This window comes from Podarcis liolepis, assembly GCF_965112155.1.
Source record: "Podarcis liolepis genome assembly, chromosome: 12".
NCBI classification, from domain to species: Eukaryota; Metazoa; Chordata; class Lepidosauria; order Squamata; family Lacertidae; genus Podarcis; species Podarcis liolepis.
In genome coordinates, this window is record NC_139563.1 from 20,768,873 (window position 1) to 20,790,690 (window position 21,818).

The window sequence follows — 21,818 nt, forward strand, 5'->3', positions numbered from 1 at the left end:
ATGACTCATTTCACTCTAACATCAAGGGAAATGGAATAACGATTAAGCAAAGGAATGCATGTGTTTCTGGGTTTTGTCCCTTTCCAAAAAGCTTTATGAATTCTTGGTACAGTGTTAAGTAAATATATTGCTATAGAAGCTTTAGCAACTGTTAATAAAGTAAAAAGTACCCTGTTAGTAACTACTTTTTAAACCAAACTTCTGTTTCTGGTTCGTTAATGTTTTGCTGGCTACTTCCAATCCCACTACTTGCTTAATATAAAATGGTGTAGGCTGCAAGGTACACAGGAGGGTTAAGTCAAATTAATGAGATCACCCTTAGCTTTCACTTTGTGTTTTATTTTCACTTTATAGGTTTGTATGAGCTGCTGGCTTCATTGCCAGCCCAGCTGCAGCCACATGTGGACAGCCAGGAAGACCTGACCTTCCTCTGGGATATGTTTGGTGAAAAAAGCCTTCATTCACTGGTAAAGGTAAACCACACTTAAATGTTCATTCTTTTGTAGAAGCGCTTATGGAAAAACATTTTGAGCAGCCTCTAGTAAACCAGGAATCAAACCGTTTCTTTGTGAAAACAAAACAGCCTTGTTTCAACTCAGTGCTTCTGTGAGGGGTGGAAGTTGTTAAAAGGATTCTACCCAAAATACAGAGATGATTTCATTTAATAGTGATGTTTTGGCAGTATACACTAATGTAACAAACATATGATGTTTGCCCTTGTTTAGAATGAGGTAGCACGAAATAGTAGCAGGAAATCTGAGACTCCTTCATGGTCAACATTCAAGGCCTGGAGTTTAGCTTAAACAAACAAATGTTCACAGCAAAAATTAGACGGGATATATTTTTGAGGTAAAAGATGGCAACAGTTCAGTAGCCACATTAATTTAAAATAATTTCCTTTAACAAAGTCAACTGAAATTCTAGTAAGACTCTTTAATTGGCTTGCATCCATTGAAAATTGTGTTCAGCATATAAATATATTCAAGTAGATCATGATAAAATGAACTTGGTAGAGTAATTCATGGATGTGTCCAGAGAAAAATGGTAAATATTCATGTATATAGTACTTTCTAATTTACAAAATACTTTACAGTTTTAATGTCCATCATTGCAATCATGCCACTAGTATTACGATTTCACAGAGAGCTAACATTAAAAGCCACTTGCAAAAGGCAAGTCCTATAATTTGAACTTGTAATACCTTGTTGGCTGGGCCTCTGGGTAAGAGAGGAGAGACTGTATGGGAAAGTGGGAAGTACACTGGCTTCCCATTCCAGGAATAAAAGGTTCCTTTCCCAGAGGAAAGGAAAAGGCTTTTATTGAACTCTGTTGCAGTCCCTTAACACATTTGTGGCTGCATTCCCGCCAAAAGAAATGTGCCCACAATCATTTGCAACATCACAAAAATAGGGTGTACTTGGCTTCTGAATCACTACTCGGGTTTTTAGCCTTTGGGTTATTTTACATATGTAGCTGCTTCTCCAAGTTATGGAGATGTCTAGGAGCATTTTCCTCCAACTTCTCTTGGTTGGATGACTCAACCCTATTTTCATCACTTAGAGTGGGGGTAGCCATCATAGAGCTTTCCAGGTATTGTTGGACTCCAACTTCTATCTGCCCTGCTCAGCATGGCCAATAGTCAAGGATAATGAGAGCTGTAGTCTATCAATGTCAAGGGGGCACAAGGCTGGCTATCCCTGACCTAAGGCTAGACTGGGAATGGGGAACTTGTGGCCCTCAGTATGTTAGAATCTAATTACATTTGGCGGGCCACAGAATATCCCAACTAGACAGATATAATACAAGATATAATACATAGATACATATGAGGCTTACATATGAGGCTTACCTGGAAGATAATTGAAAACCTTAGCTTATACAAACTTTGATGGTTGCTTGCTTTGATTGGAGCATCATGCTGAGAGTCCATGGATTTGTCTAATCCTTTTAAAAATCCTCCTTTGCACCAAACTAGATGACATAAAATGACTAGTTGCAAATGTAAGATTTGGGGGAATGATTTCTTTAAGGACCACAGGAAGGGAGGAGAGATTAAACTCCCTGCTCACTGCCTCCCGTGATCCTAATAATATCAGACATCTTCCCATGGCTGCTATTTACATTTAAAACAGGTGCATTTAATGCAAAGGTGTAGTTAGCATCTTTGTATTTGCATGTCTAGATTGACTCTAATCCCAGGATATAACCCAATGCCAGTTGAGAAAATAGATGGAATTGAAAATCCTGAACAGCCAAAATGGTGTGTTTTCTTTCAACCAGTGTTGAATATTCAGTGTTCTGAATTTTTTTTGATAGATGTTGTTTAGTTTGGTCTTTTACCATTATTTATGCAAGTTATGTTACATACATTGAACACAATGTAGTACCTTTTTATTTTAGATTGTGCTACAGTTCCTGCTTTAATTTGACTCTAAGCCAGGGGGCATCCATGCATCTTGGGGCGGCTAATTCCTTTAATTGTGCATTGTTTGAAGTACTGGGTTTTGTCTGTTCTGAATCTATTGCTATTAACTTCATTGGGGGATATATAGTTTTCTAAACTAAAAAGCCTTAAACTTTGGCCTTTCCTCGTGGGAAAGTTATTCCAATCTCTTGATAATTTTGGCTGCCCTTTTCCAGCTCTTTCATTGTTCTTTTTGAGATGAAGCAACCAGAATTATATTCCAGATAGAGCCATTATGGTTTCAGTTGCTTTCCTAGTTACTTCTGGCATAAAACTAGATTATTATTTTTTATAAATAAAAATCATAGTTAAAGTTCTCTACTGTGATGACAGGGTCTCTGTTCTGGTTAGTCACTGCTAGTTCTTTCATCATTTTATATGTGAAGTTGGGATTTATTTATTTATTTATTGCTCCAATATGCAACTTAGACATTGGGTAACAAATTAGTAAGTAAGATTGAGCCACCTAATTTTTAGACATCTGGTTGGGGATCTTCACAGTCTGTTTGGGATTTCACCACCTTACATAATTGGGTGTTATCCTCAAATTTGGTCACCTTGCTGCTCTGTTTTGAAGTCCATGTAACAAATAACTGAATAACATAACAACATTTTATTAATAAACATCTGACAAGACCACCAGCATTTTCTCTTTTATCTGCTATTTATCATTTTTCTATCCTAACATAACATAAAATAAAATGTAACAACAGCTAAAGCTGGCCATTTTGAGTGATAAAGAAAAGTAGGAGAGAATATTTGTATTAATTAGCAAGAAAATATCAGTCTAAAGTGATTTTATAACATATGTTTGGCCAATAGGACTATGCAAATCAGAGGGACGTGTGACATACTTTCTGGTGATTCCCCGGAATCCATCAGTGGCAGAAATGTTAAAAATCTAGAAAAATATTTTTGGATCAGCTGTAGCTTTAGCCAGCTCCCAAGTTGCTGCTGGGAGAGTTCCAAAGAGAAGCAGCAATGCAGCCAAAAAGAAATAGGAATGGAGAATGCTTCATCCTTTAAGGAGAAATAATTTTTCAAAAGTGTAATATGCACATTTTTCAATAGACAGCTACTGATAATATAGAAATCCCAGTTCTTTGATCATGGCTCACTTTTCTTCTCTTAGATATTGTAAACATGGGTTCACCTGAAGGCTAAGCAAAGTCCAACCTTGTTATCATTAATAATTGACAGTGAATATGGGCATTGAAAAACTCACTTCTGTGATTCCTCTGAGAACAAAAAGATAAAAGATACTTTTAAAAAAAGTTTATTTATGTTGTTCTTGGGTGGGGCTGCCAGTGGTTTCCCATTCAAGGGATGGATCAGATTAATTAATACTTGCTTAACTTCTTCAGTGCTGCAGCATCAAACATTTCTGGGACCTCCAATTTGAATAGAACACTTCCTACTTCCAAAGATGTACATTCATTTGCTCTCTGGTTGTTGCCTTCAAAGAATTAGATTGTAACCCTGGAAAGATACTTATACAGTCGTACCTTGATGGACGACCACCTTGTGAGTCAAACATTTTGGCTCCCGAATGCCGCAAACCTGGAAGTGAGGGTTCTGGTTTGCGAACGTTCTTTGGGACCCAAATGTCCGGTGTGGCTTCTGATTGGCTGCAGGAGCTTCCTGCAGCCAATCAGAAGCTGCACCTTAGTTTCTGAACGTTTTGGAAGTCAAACTGACTTCTGGAACAGATTCCATTCAAGCTTCCAAGGTACGACTGTATCAGGGAGTGAAACTGCAGCTGACTTTATGCGTGGGCATAACAAGATACAGGGAGGTACAAGGACAATTTATTTATTCATTTACGACATGTATAATTCTAGCCAAAAAAGGCTGTCAGAGTAGCTTATGTATCTTTACATATCTATATCTAGTGCACCACACCATATTTAAGATACAGACCTCTTCATTTGGTCTGTGTTTTGAGTTATAAGTATGTGGTTCTCATGTTTATGTTCTCTTAATTTATAGTTGACATTCTTGTTAACAAAATTTTCTTAACCACAATGTTTTAAAATAGCTACTACTTTGTGGAACATGTTTGCTGTGCAGATGGCACAATGTCGTTAGAAGTTATCTTCAAACAGAAATCTAATTCAGCTGCCAATTGTGGCATGAGGCTGCAATACTGTACCTAGCTTTCTGGGAATAAGTAACAGTCATATCCATGGAACTTACATTTGAGTCAACTTTTGATATGTTTGCATGGTACGTGTGGTGTCTGTTCTCTGTTTTAACATCTAACAAGGGGCTGAAGAACTGGAAATTGTAAAATCTGTGTGGTGGAATTCTGTATTTTACGTGTACATGTTTTTTAATTGTTGTGTTTTACACACACATCCCTTTCTGAATGTGATGCAAGAGGCACATCACCTTTTATGTTCTTTGAGGAGTTGGCTGTGTCTGCCATTGGTGTGTGACAAATTGCCATTTAAGGGGGGGGGGAAATCACCCTGTTTCAAATAGGAATGTTTAAGCACAAAGTTGCTGGATTGAAAATTGTACAAAAATTGTGCATTGTTTTTGAAAGTGAGATACTAGTTAAAATAATTATAACTACTTTTAAGCTGTAGTAAACTTCTACACACAGACAAACAGAGAGAGAGAGAGAGAGAGAGAGAGAGAGAGAATTTTCAACACATTGTTTAGCATTTGGATTGTTTAATTAATTTGGATTAATGTTTATAGTATTGCACCCTTGTTCTGCAGTTATGGCCACTTTACAAAACCAGTAGCTCTTAGTTTCACAGATAAAGGAAGTTGCAGACAAGTATATATCACCTCCTTCTCTCTCACACACATAATGCATTGCAGCCATGGGTTCACATTTGCTCCTCGTTTTCTAATGATTACTGCTAATGACCAAACATAAATAGCATTGCGATGTGAAGCCAATTGTAGATTTCATTGAAATGGAGATTGTAGAAGTAATCTGCTGTAGCCTAGAATAAAGGATAACATAATGGGTGTGCTTCAGGCTGCTGTTGAAAGCACCTTTGTGTGCAAGTTTCAAGGTTAAAAAGTCAACTAGAATTCATTTCTAGCTTTGATGCTATGTCAATAATAGTGTGTATGGAAGGAATCAGTGTACTCCAAGAGGGAAGAAGTCTTCAAGCAAATTCATTTTTTTAAAACTAAAAACAACAAAAATATGGTTTTACTAAAGATCTCTTGAGGGACCTCGGGCTTTAAAGGAGCTAAGGTTTAGTAATGTTCTGTGTACAGTGCATGTATAAAAATAGGTTTATTGCTAAAGCGTCATGTTCTCATCTCAAATGGAAGAGATTAATTCAGCTTTCGAAATGTCCTGAAGAGTGTACAAGTTCTAAGAAACTTGAGCTTGAAGTGCGCAACAAAACCTCATCCAATTTTGGACATTCTTTCTGCAGTAGCTGAGCAGGGAGTTTGGCTCAAAAAGGGGCAGGGAAATTTATCTTGGAGGAAGGGTGACTTGTTTGGCTTTAAAGTGAATTTCCTCTACCCACTAAGGGGACCTCTTCCTATAAGCAAAGTCATCAAAACCTTTCCTTACTTACTGAACAAAAAAGTACACTTGAATGAAGTCTCTGAAATTTCAAATAATAGTTGCTTTATTGTCTTGTGTGAGGAACAAAGAAGTCAAAGTATAAAGTTGCTTTCAGAAATATCAAAAAAGGAAAGGAAAAGAAACTGTGCGAGGAGTAAGGGGGGTTTATAGCCCATATTTAAACTATTCTGTTCAAATGGGCAAAAGTATAATGCCTTTCTGCATTCTAGTACTTTCCTATTAATTTGGATCTTGAAATATATTCTTTGTCTGCATCTACTGTTGGTAAGTAAAGCAAATATATTGAAGCAGAACGCAGAATCAAATAGTAATAAAACTAAATATGCATTTTGCATATTGAAACATGGTACAGTACTAAAGTTAATAATTCTTAGTTAATGTTGAAAGTGAAAGGTTAGTACAATTATTTTACTGACCTTTTAACCGTGGCTAACTAGAATTTCAAAGTCGTTTCATACCCTAGCTTCAAATCAAGATTAATAGTAAACCTTGGTTAGAATTAACTGTGGTTAAGTTTTGTGCTACCATAAGTTTTAATTATGGTATAGTCTGGTGAAGATTTGGAGGGAGTAGTGGGGAAGGGAGTCAGTGATGCTACGCCTCCTCACAGATCCTTAACCCAGAGTCTGCAAACTTTGACTTGCTAAATTACCAGGGTTTATTTATGACTCCTCCTTTTCTCCAAGTCCTGTGGCTTGATGTCTGCTGCAAGTGGAGAGTTATTTTTTCTGTCTTAATGATGGGTTTTTGTAGATTGCAACACAGTGCAAGGAGTTCCATCACCTGGAGCTGAGAGCATTCAGATTTCAAGAATACATCAAGAACAAGGATATACTGATCCATATCAGCAATGTATCTACAAAAGTATATACAAACAGGCAGGAAGGCACGAGACCTGTGACTTCACTAAAAGGCATACAAGGTTTTAAACTGAGCAGAGGGAAAATCTGTTGTCAGAATATGTCAGTGGAGAGAGACAAGGTAGCTCACTAGTTGAGCAGACAAATTTTGAAAGATGCCAGTAGATGCTTCACTTGAGGTTGTTGCTTTGGGGATCCTGACTTATATTTGCTTCAGGAAAATGACCCATACTTTTCTTCTCAATGTCTGGAGGTCTTTAGGCTGAGGATGAAAATGCTTAGCTAGCAACAAAAAGGATAGAATGTGCTGGTATATGCCTCCCCTCCTTCCAGATGTTATCTAGGGTTGTCTTGAAGATATTGGAGCAGCAAGTGGAAGAAGTCCTCATGGTACCTGGTTAATCCAGAAAGTTCAGAATACCAGTTCAACAACCTTGAAAGCTACCATTCCCTCCAGAGATTTTGATTCAAGCTTCAGTTGTGTTGCTTCTCTCTTTACATTACTGCAGAAATACGGCCCTTCCTTTGTTTCCTAAAGGTCTACTCCATACTAGTTCAGGGATTGCCAACCTGATGCTCACAGGTGTCATGGCATTGTCCCCACTGGTGGCAGCCAGCTGAATACATTAAGGATGAAATCTTATGCATATATACCTGAGATTAGGCTCCATTGAAAACAGTAGGACTTACTTATAAGTAAACATGCATAGGATTGCACTCTTAAGATTGTCTTTATAAGGAAAAAAATTGGGGTTATACAATGAAATTTTGCTTCAGACAGGTAAAGGGAGTACTGTTTCATACAATTGATAATGAATTAATAGATATTGTTGCCTTAAGGTGTGGTGATGGCTACATTTTTGACTTGGCTTAAAAAAGGCTGGGGCATATGGATTGAAAGAAAAGACGTAAATGATAAGGAAGGAAATATGTGAGAAATATAAGTCCAGAAAACCTAAAAGAGGGAAAGGAATAGCAAATGTTTAACTTTTCTGTGGGTTTGTCTACATACTCAACATTTTTTCCATCTGACTTCATACTCTCAGTGCTTCACTAGAAGCTGATGATGAATTATATCTACATGTTCACTGCTAAATGCTTCCGTAAGTTTGTTTCTTTGCAAATGTTTAACTTGCCAACTTATGTTGTCAGACTCTACTTCTACTGCTAAGTAAACTTCTTTCTTCCATTATCTCCTAGATCCATGAAAAACTGCATTACTATGAAAAACAGAGCCCTGTGCCCATGTTGCATGGCGCATCAGCCTTGGCAGATGATGTAAGTGTCCCTGATGAGACCATTGGCACCATATTTCCCCAAACTGTCTGAAAGCAGAGTATAGAATCAGTATATGAATGGGACCGTGTGAGCTGGGTGTGCAAAGGTTTCCAGCGATTTGTCATCACAGGATTGCTAATGTTGTTTTGATTTTTATTAGACATGTTTCTTTTATAATAACACAGCATCTAGATAGACTCTTGTTCAGCCTTGGTACCACAAAAGAAAAATGGCAGGTTAGAAGTCTACAGTGAAGGTGAAGCTGTTAGCTTCTGGTGTGTTATGAGAGTCATAGTCAAGAGGAATGTTTTCTAAAAATAAAGATAAATGATATAGCTGAAGTGCTGACAGAATAAGAAAAATGACTGATAATACTAAAAGAAATGAGGCTTATGAAAGATATAGGAAGGGGTTGTCAGAAAATAGCTGTTTAAAAAAGAAGCAGAGATTTATACATATTAAAGCTTTCCAAATTACTTTCATAACTAAAAACTAAAATCTAGACGGGTTGGCATTGATAGAGTATTTAATTTCCTGCTACTATAATTTTTATTAATAAAAATCAAGCCTGCCTTTTCTGCATTATATGGTGAATTCTACAACCCTGATGAATTGTGTGCACACCTGTATAAACTATGACAGAGCTTGAGGTAGGCAGAATAAAAAATAAGTTAAACTGATTTAAGTGAAACTCATGCATGCTTGACACAGTGGGAGCACACTCAAGGGCAATATTTGGTACAGTACAGTTTTTTTGTAAACAATCTATAGAGAATACATTGATGGTCTGTGTGGTTGCCCATTGTAATTTCTTGTAGGTAACGGCACTCTAAAAATTTATTTGACCATAATCATACACAGAATTGCTTCAGGCCAGTAAAGATATAGACACAATTTTGCAGATTCACTTTCACTGTTGCTGGATGTTCCATCATTGTGAGGTGTTGCAAAATTCAGAACAAGAATGTTTCAAACTGAGAGACTCTCTCCCGAGAACTTAAAATATACCCTGTAATTTGTCCTTGTTTCCTTTATTCAAAAGCACGGATGGAGAACCTGTAGACCTCCAGATGATTTTAGAATCCAACTCCCATCACCCCCAGCCAGCATGACTAGTGGTCAGGAATGAAGGGAATCATAGCCTAGCAACATCTGGAGGGTTAGATTCCTCATCTCTGTTCTAATCCTGTAGCAGGCATAACATGTTAACATGTTAAACTAATTTTCAGATGAGTTGAGTAATCCTGGCATTTGATTAACCTGTCGTATTTTCAGGGTAGTGTGATACAGCCCATATATGATTCGGTTTCTTATTGAAGGTGATCTTTCAGCCTTTAGAATGCTTTTATATCTGGTAGGCTATATCTGGTAGGTTATATCTGGTAACCTAATACAAGCCATTAGCTTGTCTGACATTTAACAAGCTACTTGTCCTGTGTATGTAAACATGATAAAGTTGAGAACACTAGCACTATATGGGCACTCTGCTTCCTTATCCCAGCCCTAAACAGAATAGCTACTGTGGCGATTTGGAAGCAATGTGGATTTCTCCACTTCATTCAGAAGCTGTTTTTTATAGACAGTGTCAATGGTTGATCCAGTCATTTTTACAAGCAGCCCTTTGTCTGCACGCAAAGGACCATTCACTCAGATGAAGTGCAGGGATTTGCCCCCATTGCTATAAATCAGAATGTGATCTGGGTGTGCTGGTGCCAGATATGATTACTTTAGTCAAACTCAGTTGAAAGACCTGAGCAGAATTTAGCATAAGGGCCAGAAAATGAAGAGTAATGATTGATAGTCTGTTTTTCTTCATGCTGAACACACTGGAAAGTAATAACCTTGAACAGGATTGATTCCTGGTTGTCACTGACACGCTGAGTAAAACAATGCTCTTGCTAATGTTCTTTGTGTCACTTCAATCCCCTTTGCAGCTGGCTGAGGAGCTGCAGAGCAAACCACTAAACAGTGAGATCAGAGAATTGTTGAAACTACTGTCAAAACCCAATCTCAAGGTGAGGATGTGTTGCTTGCACCTGTTGAAATGAACACATGGTTGCTTCGCTCAGCTTTCAAAGTCTGCTAAGGATTTTCCTGTATATTTATTGAGTCCATGTGGATATGCAAAATTGCAGGATTTCCTTAAGTAGTTTAAAAAGCGCTCTATCACACATTATGGTTAGTTATTGATATTTGCAAAACACTTGTAGTGTATGAGTGCAATTGGATATTCTGGTGGGAAAAAAGTCTGTGTTGCTTCATCAGCAGATAATCATACCTTGCATCTAAGCAAGCCTTTGGGGGAGTGCTAAGTCGAAGCAACTTCACATTTTTTGTTGCATGACAAATATGCCAATAAGAAATAACCTGACAAATAAAACTTTTATTATGAGTATTTTGCTTGTTACCATTGTCTGCAAGACGCAGGTAGCAGCAGACTACATAGTTGCAGGGAGCCTCCACTTGCTTGTATTTGTAGCTAATTCCATTAAGACACATTTTGCGCTTGTTACTCTCTGTTCTGCTTTTTTTCTGTAGGAGTGCAGAAACAAGGAGTGCTGGCAAACCACTGTGGCATTCTTGGGAGAAAAAGTAAAATGGCATAAACAGTTGTACAGATCTAACATTGCCTGAATATGAAGGCAAGACATATGCTGCATATAATACCTTAAGGCAGTCTCTCTTCCATACAGTTTTCTATCATAATGTACACACACACACACACACACACACACACACACACACACAAAACCCCCAACAACTGGGGAAACAGCCAAGTTCTTCCATTCAATAAATTTATACTGATTAAAGATATACCTCTGTTAAATTTCAGTGTAAATTGTGCCAAGTTTAATTTTGTTTTAAAGCAAATTCCTTCTCAGTTACCACTCTGAATAGATTTAATGAACATTTTAATAAAGCACCAAAGCTACTTTGCATATCAAATTCCATATATTCCTCAAAGGACTGTGTGCTGATATTACTTGCACCTGCCATTTCTAAGAATGGGGCAGCTCTTACAACCACTGCAGTCGCAGAGATAGCTGCTGCAGGCTGTATCCCAGTAGAAGCTGGTTTACACAGAAGCCATTCCATACAATCCTGTGCATGCTTCCACTGAAAGAAAATGCAGTTGTTTTGCATGTATGAGGCAGCCAGAAGCTGAACTGAGTCTCCTCCTTCAAGAATTGTCACAATAGGGTCAGCAGAGACACACAGAGGTGTATTTGGCAGCTATGGCTTAGTGTAGAACTCTTTGTTGTTTGGAGCCAGACAGTAAGACTTTTGGCTTTTGATAGGTAGAAATAGAGAGGGTACAGTTCTATTGCCTCTTTAAATTGTAATTATTTATCCTGAAATCACTTGCTAGGAGTTGCAAATAAACATATTTTCAAAGGCCCTTTATACTCTTGCAACTCACCACTCTGGGAAATTTATCTAAATTAATTGCCTGAATATCTTAAACAGTGTTTGGGGTGGAAGCACGTTAATTGGGCAAATTGTTGGGAAATGTATTGGGGGGGTATTTTTGTATCCCCTAAGTGAATCCTGGGTAATCAATATGAACTGGGATTAAAATTCCAAATAAACCATACCTTCACAGAACGACATCTAAGCCAAAGAATCTAGTGGATTTCAAAATACATGCCATCCTTTGCTGGATGAGCTTCATGGTTAATTACAAGTTTTTGCTCCAAGCCAGGAAAATACTATTACACTATTGGCTTGTCTCCCCCTCAGTGGTTTCTTTTTGGCTTCAGTGGATTCATAAGAAACTTTGGGTAGATTATTATAAGCATTAATTACAGGCCAAAGCAGAATGTTCCATGACATATTTGTTAATCATACCCTTATTTGAAACAAAGATATTACACTTTCATAGGAAGCAACTAAAATAGAAACATTATTCGTGTAAAATACACTTTGGCTGTACTGCTTAATACCAAAGAAGCCTATGGCCCTGATGCAGTAGTTGGCAAGGATAGAAGTGATCACAGTTTAACCTGCTGCAAAACCAATTATTTGTGGTTGCTGAGCTCATACGCAAAGTCTATTGAAATGCTTGTGGATTTCTGGATCTGGATGTTAATGAGGCTGGTGCATACCTGCCTGGAGGTTGTCACAAGTGTCGATAAAGTGGAAGTTGCATTGGTCTTCCCAGGATCAGTGGTCTGCTAGTGGGAGAACTGCTACTGCCTTTGATTAGCTTTGCACTTCAGCTCCTTAAGTGTTCTACCATTATATATAAAAAGATGTTGTATGAAATGACGTACACTGTTTTGACCTGTCTCAGTTTGGTATATGAATTGCCTTTTGTGGAGTAAAACATAAGCTTCTTATGTCATATTTATTTATACATAAATAACTGGGTACTCATGGCGTGTCAGGTTGCTATGAGTGAATTTGAAAATCTGTGCACATAAATCAAGCAACAGATCTGTCTCTTGGAAAACTGTAAAGCCAGAAAACAACAAATCAAATATCTATCTCAGATCACTCAGGAAGGAAAAAGAAAATGACATAATTTTCCTCTTGGATATTTTATTTTAAGAAATTAACCCCCAACTATGTACAGATCATTTAGATGGAACAGCAAAAATGATGTTCCCTTTATTGCAACATTTATATCTGTTACAGATTCAGGTGTCCTTTTTATTTTATATAATATCATAATTGCAGAAACAATTTGCATACAACCAGAGCAAAACAACCACAAGTAACCAAAATGCTTGTTTTCTCCTCGAAGCAATTTACAAGCCTGCAGAAATTGTCTCACTAGGGATCATGGCAACATATATGTCTGCTTCAGCTGTGAATGGCTCTACAATGTCATTATTTAGGGTTTGGTTTTGTTTTATAAAAAGGAACTTGATAATTAAAGGACAAAGGATTCTATCAGATGCAGTTGTCCCATTAGCACAATGGCCTCTACCTGTGCAACAGGGCTGCTCCCCCTTCCCCTTCAAATCTGAGAACCCTCAGAACAGCTTGGGGTTGGGGAGAAGAGAGAAAGAGGGGAAGTCTTACTGTACAGACAGAGGTCCTTCTGCTTCGGGGAGAATTTCATTGGACACTACCCAAAGCACCTGATGTTTGAAAAACTCATTTTTATCCTTCTGAAAGAATGGAAAACTGAATTAGTAAAATGGTGGCAAGAGGTGCAGTCGGGAGGAATTTTAAACAGATGGCATGAAGTGTGAACTTTAAGAATAGCTAGACAGTCCAAAGTATATCCTCAGGTTAGTAGCCCTGAGCAGGAGGGAGCAGGAGTGTAAGAAGGCAAAAGTCACTACTTTTGTGTTGACTATCTCTGTATGACTAACAGTTCTGACTGGTGGATGTAAAACGTTCAAAATATTTTCAGGATGGGAAATCGCCTTTTTTGTTACAGGAAGTTACATGCAACAATAAAACTGAAATAGTTAAAGGAGAAAATAGCCTAATATGATTTCAAATAATATATATACAAATATGCAGCTGAGTTACACTAGTGGCATTTTAATACCCCTAATCAGTATTCTTTTGACAGTATCAGGAGCAAGTAATAGCATTGGAGTGGAGTTATTGTGATCATCCTCACTTTGTAAACTTCTGAATTAGAATTAGGAACAGGCATTTTAAATGTTTCAGAGAATTGTAGATTTTGGAAGGGACAATAAGGGTCTTCTGGTCCAACCCCCTGCAGTGCTGGAATCTTTTGCCCAAAAGTGGGGCTTGAACCTATTACCATGAGATCAAGAGTCTCATGCTCTACCAACTACATTATTCTTCTTTACAGATCTATGCATTGTGAAATGATAAATGATCAATGCTTTAATCTGAAAAATATTGTACCACATCTAGACATGGCAAGGTTTCTCAGTACTCATCTCCAGCTAGATCATGTCTAAGAATTTAGTTGAACATCAATATTTATATTTAGGTAGTATAGGAATTTGAATCATACCTCCTTTAAAGTTCTAAATATGGAACATGTTTATATTAATGAATCATACACATAGAATTGTAGCTAAAACAAAATAACTTTTCCAGAGCTGCCTGTGTGAATATGATCTTACTTTTAGATTGTGAAACTGGAAATGTAGAAGATTTTCCAATAGCATCCTCTGATGTAAAGACAAGTTGTAAGGTACACACAGTCTTTGTTCATGGAAAGAAAATGAAAAGATTAAAGACTTCAGCTTGCATGGGATAACTTCCTCTTTATTCATGCCTAAGGAATTTACAATTGTATTATAGTTTTGCCAACTTTAATAAAAGGTGTCCTCCAAACCAAATGAAGGACAAGATGTAACAAATATTCTTTTGCTCTCTCCCTGCTATGTTCAAACAGTTTCAGGGTGTGTTTCCACTTTCTTTTCAAATTGGTGTAGCTTACTCCAGTAGTAACTTAAGCAGACAAGTACTTCACTACTGTACTGTTCACACTTCCAGTTAAGAAAGAAAGTACTGTCCATAGACTGAGACAAGAACGTAGCACCAGACAAACGGTCAGATGTGAGCCCTGCAATAGTAATAGCAAAACTGCATTAGTGGTAAACTTCCATTTTATCAAGGTCCAATTGTGAATTGGGTTGTTTTTTAATATGATTTTTTTCAGGCTTTGCTTTCTGTGCATGATACTGTTGCCCAAAAGAACTACGACCCAGTGCTGCCTCCCATGCCTGATGATATTGATGATGATGAAGACTCTGTGAAAATAATCAGGCTAGTGAAAAATAGAGAACCGCTGGTAAGTTGTTTTTTTAAAAACCAATAACAATAAAATCATACCTGACACTCAAAAATATGAGCCAGTGTCATTGCACAGTTGTGCACAAATTATGCACTAATAAGGGGGAGTTTGAAATAACATTTCTGTATGTTGGAGGAAAGGCTATGAGTGTCTCTTGGAGTGGGGTAGGAAATGTAGGAAAGTGATGAGGTGCTAATAAATATGAGTGGTGCACAAAATTTGTGCTCCATTATGACCAGCAACCTTTTCATTGACACTGAGCTGAACAGACATATTGGTAAGGCAGCTACGGCAATGGCTTGCCTCTCCAAAAGGGTATGGGAAAATGTAATGCAATGGCTAATACCAAGATTAAGATCGACCATGCTTACATATTAAGCATGCTGCTTTATCAAAGTGAGTTGTGGTCAACTTCCAGGAGTGATGCCTCAGCACTTTCCAAATACGCTTCATCAGGATGATTTTGGGCATCACATGGCAGGACAAAATCTCAAACAAAGATGTACTCTCCCAAGCCTCAATTCCCATGATGTTCACACTTCTGTCTCAGTGATATCAACACTGGCTTGGCCATGACCGCAGAATGGAAGATGGCAGGCTCCCAAGGATGTGCTTTATGAGGAGCTGGCTTCAGGCACCAGGTCCATTGGCAGATCAGCTCTGCCATATAAAGATGTCTGCAAATGTGACATGAAGGCTGGCAACTTTGACACCGCTGTGTGGGGGATCCCTTGCAGACAACTGCAGTGCCTGGAGACAGGCAGTCAGGTTGTGTATGCACAGCAGTGACCAGAGGGAAAATGACCGCTAGGCAATAGAAATTATTGCAGTTCAGAGAAATATTCCAGCAGCTAGGGGAAAGCACTTCAGCAAGGCTGGTTAGGTATATGGTCTGGGGAGAGAGGTGTGACCTGGGAAGAGTTCAGAAGGATATATAGGGAGGCCTGGAGGGCTGCATTGGGTCTCTGAACCTGATATTCCCCACCCCTGGTTTACTGGCTCTCTGGGCTGATAGGAGATCTGATTAGATTTAGATTACAAAGTTCAGTTTCCATTTCAACCCATCTCTGTTGCCACAAATCACTGCAGAGAAAGCTTGGTGTTGGTAATTTGTAGTGTGAATGAAAGTAGTAACTCATTCCTGTAGGCTTCCACACCAGCCATCTCCTACATATGTCTTTGTTCATGCTGCTGCACTTGTCTTGTACCTGTTTTATAATTGTAAAAACAGTTACCGTAATGTAAGAAATATTCCACTTTTTAAAAACACTGAATCCTTCACCATGTGTTTTCCAAAGCAGTACTGAAATGTAGAATGGTTTTCAGGTCACTTAATTTTGCTTGGTGAAACTATCCAAGATTCCCCAAGACTCTTTAGTCCAAATAGTAATTACTGTGTTCTAAAGTGGGATGTTCTTTTAAGCGCAGATAATGTGGGAGATGTGGAAAACTCCTCTGAATGTAGTCTTTTAGAACAAAAACAAAATCTAGACCTTTGCAGTCTTCTATATGTAGTGTTAATGTTTTCATTGTTCAGTACTCGAACACAAATACTTTAACACCCAGGGAATAGAGGGGTCCAGATAACTTCATTTGTAAAGACAGGAATCTCAAATATAGTTACCTTCCTCAAGTTACTGAAAGGTTGCTGGTAGAAAACTGTTCAGTGTAGCCCAGCATTAAATCATAATAATGTTTCAATTTATTTTTAAAGGGAGCTACTATTAAAAGGGATGAACAGACTGGAGCTGTTGTTGTTGCTCGAATAATGCGTGGAGGTGCTGCAGATAGAAGTGGTAAGAATATTTAAAAGTGTGATTGCTGAGATGTGATGGCCAGCCTGGTTCTTCAAATGAATTCTAAATTGCTTGGTAAAAGTAGGTAATTGCATCCAGAAACCTTTTTGTGGTTTCTGCCATGTATATTATTTTAGATTATTGTGATAGGATCTCTGATAGGATTTTGGTATTATGGATGCAATTTAGCAGTTTGAAAATTATCTCATTAGTGAAATACATTTAGAAACTCAGCAAGAAGGAAGGTATCAAATCAGCCTCTCTGTATCGCAGTTTCACAGTTGAGCACTTCTGTGCACTAAGCATTTGTATGCTCTCCTGTAACAAAGGTTCTCTGGGCAGAAAGATTAAAAACAATCACATTACAATAAAACTATAGTAATATTAAAGTTAGGAATGCGGGTGGCGCTGTGGGTTAAACCACAGAGCCTAGGACTTGCCAATCAGAAGGTCGGCGGTTTGAATCCCCGCGACGGGGTGAGCTCCCGTTGCTCGGTCCCTGCTCCTGCCAACCTAGCAGTTCGAAAGCACATCAAAGTGCAAGTAGATAAATAGGTACCGCTTCAGCGGGAAGGTAAACGGCGTTTCCGTGTGCTGCTCTGGTTCACCAGAAGCGGCTTAGTCATGCTGGCCACATGACCCGGAACCTGTACGCCGGCTCCCTCGGCCAATAAAGCGAGATGAGCGCTGCAACCCCAGAGTCGGTCACGACTGGACCTGGTGGTCAGGGGTCCCTTTACCTTTAATATTAAAGTAAACAACTACAAACACAATTCTTTTTTGCCTTCCCAAAGAGAGAGAGACAGAAAGACCTTGCTATAAAATTGCATTTGGGTAGAAGAGAAGTAGAAATCTGTTGTGCTTTGCGGAGTAGGAATGACCATGACTTGAAACAATGTTAGATATGCACAATTGTATTGAACTTTAAAATGGTTGTTAAATAAATATGCTCCACAGGTCTCATTCATGTTGGCGATGAACTTAAGGAAGTTAATGGAATTCCTGTAGATGATAAAAAACCAGAAGAAATTATACAAATTCTGGTAGGTTACAAATGGAATAATTAAGGCAGTTGATGATGAGCTTAATGGGTTGTGTTACAACCCCGGCACGTGATGGAGGCAGGAGCAAAGAACTCTGGGAGGCAGGCACAGTTCCCAGTTTTTTCCTCCTGCCTGACTTGGCCTTTCTTCTTGCATTGGTTATTTTTATATCCTTTATTTCTTGGTTCATTAACTCTTTGATAGATCAGGAGAGGCTATTCACTTCTTTATTTTATGGTTTTGTTTTTTAAAATCCATAACAATTTATACACCACTTGATTGTAAACACTCTGTTAACAAACTTTTGCATAAATTATCAGAGCGTGTCTGTTTTTAGGACAGAAGAGAATATCGTAGCACAGCCTATTATAAAGAGGTACTAAGATGTTAATCACATCAAGTTAACTAGCACTACAAGTTGCATTAGCTCTACCTTCCTTATTGTTTTTCTTTAACTTGTACTGAATGCTTTGATAATTTGTTTTTCACATCCTTTTAGTCCCAGTCGCAAGGAGCCATTACATTTAAAATTATACCCAGTATCAAAGAAGAAACTGCATCTAAAGAAGGAAAGGTAAGAGGTCCTTTCCTCAGAAAAAGGGACTTACTCAGATTGCTGGCTGAAATATATTTTGTACCCATATGTAAATGTGTTTTACAATTGTATTTTTACGCATGTTGTTTGTATGCCAATAAGCAATAAAAACGGAGACTGAGGGTTGTAATAAGACATTTAATTACTAATAAGGCCGTCTTCTTCCAGATCTTCATGAAAGCTCTGTTTGACTATGATCCCAGTGAGGATAAAGCAATTCCCTGTAAAGAAGCTGGACTTCCTTTCAGAAAAGGTGATATTCTTCAGATCATGAGCCAGGATGATGTAACTTGGTGGCAAGCCAAGCTTGAAGGTAATGCCAATCCCAGGGCAGGCTTAATTCCATCAAAGCATTTCCAAGAAAGGTGAGCAGTTTCTGATTTCTCTGATACTTAAAATGTGATCACTATATCTTTGATATAATTGTTATGCCTGACCTTATGGATTATAAGGTCAATCAACTTTCAAGTTTTGTCTTATGGTAAAATGTCTGAACTTTGTAAGTTGTTGCCCAAGTAGTTTGGTTTTCTTTATTTGTCTATTCACATTAATAATGACAAAACCTTATAGAATATTTGTGATCCACCTTGGAAAGGAAAAACATATGGAAAATAGTACATTGGTATCTGTATCTTTATTGATGTACTATGCATGAATAACAACTGCAGCTGTGTTTGGAGAACATAAAAAAACCCTTCTAGGATTTAATTTCATAGACTTTGAGTAGACTGTATTGTTTAGGAAAATGTCTTCTAAAAATCAGGATACTTTGGAAAAGACCGATATGGAGTGTTAATCTCAAAATAGCTATGAAAATTATAAAGAGTTTTGCTTCTCTCCCCCCCCCTTCCCTCAAATCATTTTATAGGAGGCTTGCACTAAGAAGATCAGATGTACAGGTTCAGCCCTTGAAAGTTTCCAATAGAAAATCATGTAAGTCTGTTTAGAAATCATATTACTTCATTCACACAAATATGGCTTGTATTAGCTCTTTTTAAGATATGGCGCTGGTATCTTAAGATATATCAGCAGGCCAAAACCTGTGATGCTGTAGGAATAGGATTTTCGTTAAAGAAAATTGTTTACCCCCGCTTCCGACATCAATACTTATGTAAAACCTATTCCCTACAGTGAATAAAATAATAAATATACCAATCTCTAATTATTGGAAGGGCATTCTTAATGACTCACTGGGTATTTAAATACTACACAAAAGGGGACACATGTGAAGTCAGTGCTTTTTTCAGGCTCAACCACCTACTTTTGAAGCATAGTCCAACAATATCTGGAGGTTGTGTGAAGCTGCTTTGGAGTATGTTTTTAGAACATATCAATAAATATCATGCTGATATATGATCTGTTACCACTCATATGCTTATCAAATTTTCTGTCTGCTTTTCTTATTAGAACTGAATTGGACTTATAAGAAGTGGGTTTGATCCAAATTATGCAAAAACATTAAGGCATATGTTTTAAAATGTATCAAAAATATTCTAGCAAGTACTTTTTCTGTGTGCCTAATTAGAATTATATCAAAAGCAAATGATGTGAAAGCACAGTATCTCTCATCATGGACTAAAAATAGCATGTTTGAAGGTTTCAGAGTTCTAGTTTAAAAAAAAAACACAGTAGTTCATTCTTCTATAGAACAAAGACAGTAACATTACTCTAAACCAAATCATTTTATTGGTATACTTGAAGTTGGACAGCAAGATGATGAGCCACTTTCTGTGGGGTTTTGGAAAATTAATATAAAATGGTTGCATGGAATTATGTGTGTGTGTTGCGGGTCAGGAGCATGGAGAAGCAGTCATTTATATTTGTGAACTGGCTCTGTTTCTGACATAGGATAGCACTGGACTACATTTGCATGAAATTGGTGACATTTGTTATATGGTGTAACTTATGCACGTGTCCTTAAACTTGTCATTCATTTGATGTAATATGTCTTCAAAAGAGAGCATGAACCATCAGTAATTAAAATCAGTTAGACTAATTCTGGCCAAAACAGCTTCTTTCCAACAGAACCATGATTTTTACCATGGTAGTTTGCTTTTATATTTAAGCTATATCACATGTCTTCTCATTCATATGACTAATAATAATTTAATATTGTTAATCCATAATTAGCATTGTGTAATGGATAGGGTGGTTAATCTCTGAAAGACCTAGCTAAGTGTATAACCAAAATAAAATAGTAATTTTGATATTAAATATAAACTGAATTATGTACTTTTTAAAATTTTCACTAAGTGTGAGAGAAGAAATATTTAATCACTGTCAAATATACAGTGATACCTCGCAAGACGAATGCCTCGCAAGACAAAAAACTCGCTAGACGAAAGGGTTTTTTGTTTTTTGAGCTGCTTCGCAAGATGATTTTCCCTATGGGCTTGCTTCGCATGACGGAAACGTCTTGCAAGTTTGTTTCCTTTTTCTTAACACCGCTAATACAGTTGCGACTTGACTTCGAGGAGCAACTCATAGAATGCGGTGTGGTAGCCTTTTTTGAGGTTTTTAAAGACTTTGGTGATTTTTGAAGCTTTTCCAAAACTTTCCTGACACCGCACCACTGTATTTATATAGTTCAATATCAATATCATGTGATTTAGTATGGTGTGCATTCAAGCAAGATGGAACCTATTTTATAATTTTGAGAATTAATTGTGCACAATTCAAATTTTTATGTGGCGCCCAAACACTGAAAGTAAAACTCATTTTGTCAAATTCTACACTGTAACTCCTTATACCACTATCTGTTTTGTCAGCAAGCCAAACACATCTTCACTCTTCTTTCAAACCTAGTATTCTTCCTGACATTTAGTGAGGAGTCTTCCTCTAATAATCCCTACTATTGCAAGGACAGCAGACTTTGACCTCACTTTTTATGACTATTTGCAGTCCTAAATTATATAAAGTCAGTGTCATCTTGTCTTGGGTCACTTGCTGCTGTGGTGACATCATTAATACAGGCTTCATCTTTGCAGTCTGCGGTGTCATCAAACAGAAGAGTGCATTTGAAGAATTTCAGTATTTTTGCCTAAAAGTTATTCACTTAAAAAAATACATTAGCATTTTTTGTTTTTATACTTTCTCATGCAAATCTTTTTACGTACAAATTTTGTTAAATATTTTCATTATAGCTTGGAAATTCAATTGTATACCTTAAGATCTTTATACGTCCATGAAAATCTTAGTGATCCTGCTTATGATAGTTTGTCAATTGATGCTCATTTATAAAATGGAGCTGCTGTGCATTGTGATGCAGGCCAGTGACTGAACTGAATGACTCCTGCTTTCCCCCAAATATACTGGATAGAGTCATGCATCTGTTATGCATAGCAAACGGCAAAGCAGTTGCATGTTCAACTAATAATGAAACAGATCCTTGATATAAATCATCAGTTGTGTTCCAATTTACATTCAAGTAATTTGTGTTACTTCATCAGCCCAGTTCTTTTGTCAGTTTCCTTTCTGTGCA

The 21,818-nt window shown here is 37.5% G+C and overlaps 1 protein-coding gene across 17 annotated transcripts in view; it reads left to right on the top strand.

The window, feature by feature from the left end:
- The window catches only part of MPP7 (MAGUK p55 scaffold protein 7), an 81,206-nt gene that overhangs the window by 35,582 nt on the left and 23,806 nt on the right, over positions 1-21,818 (top strand). For 10 of the 17 annotated variants that reach the window (XM_083467493.1, XM_083467487.1, XM_083467494.1 and 7 more), the window contains exons 3-11: positions 355-473; positions 8,090-8,167; positions 10,102-10,182; positions 14,769-14,900; positions 16,618-16,699; positions 17,657-17,742; positions 18,242-18,316; positions 18,506-18,702; positions 19,206-19,270. In XM_083467493.1, the coding sequence (XP_083323619.1) occupies positions 355-473; positions 8,090-8,167; positions 10,102-10,182; positions 14,769-14,900; positions 16,618-16,699; positions 17,657-17,742; positions 18,242-18,316; positions 18,506-18,702; positions 19,206-19,270 (915 nt within the window). The remainder of the gene's footprint in view (positions 1-354; positions 474-8,089; positions 8,168-10,101; positions 10,183-14,768; positions 14,901-16,617; positions 16,700-17,656; positions 17,743-18,241; positions 18,317-18,505; positions 18,703-19,205; positions 19,271-21,818) is intronic. The other 7 variants (XM_083467491.1, XM_083467498.1, XM_083467497.1 and 4 more) reach the window with 1 other exon arrangement.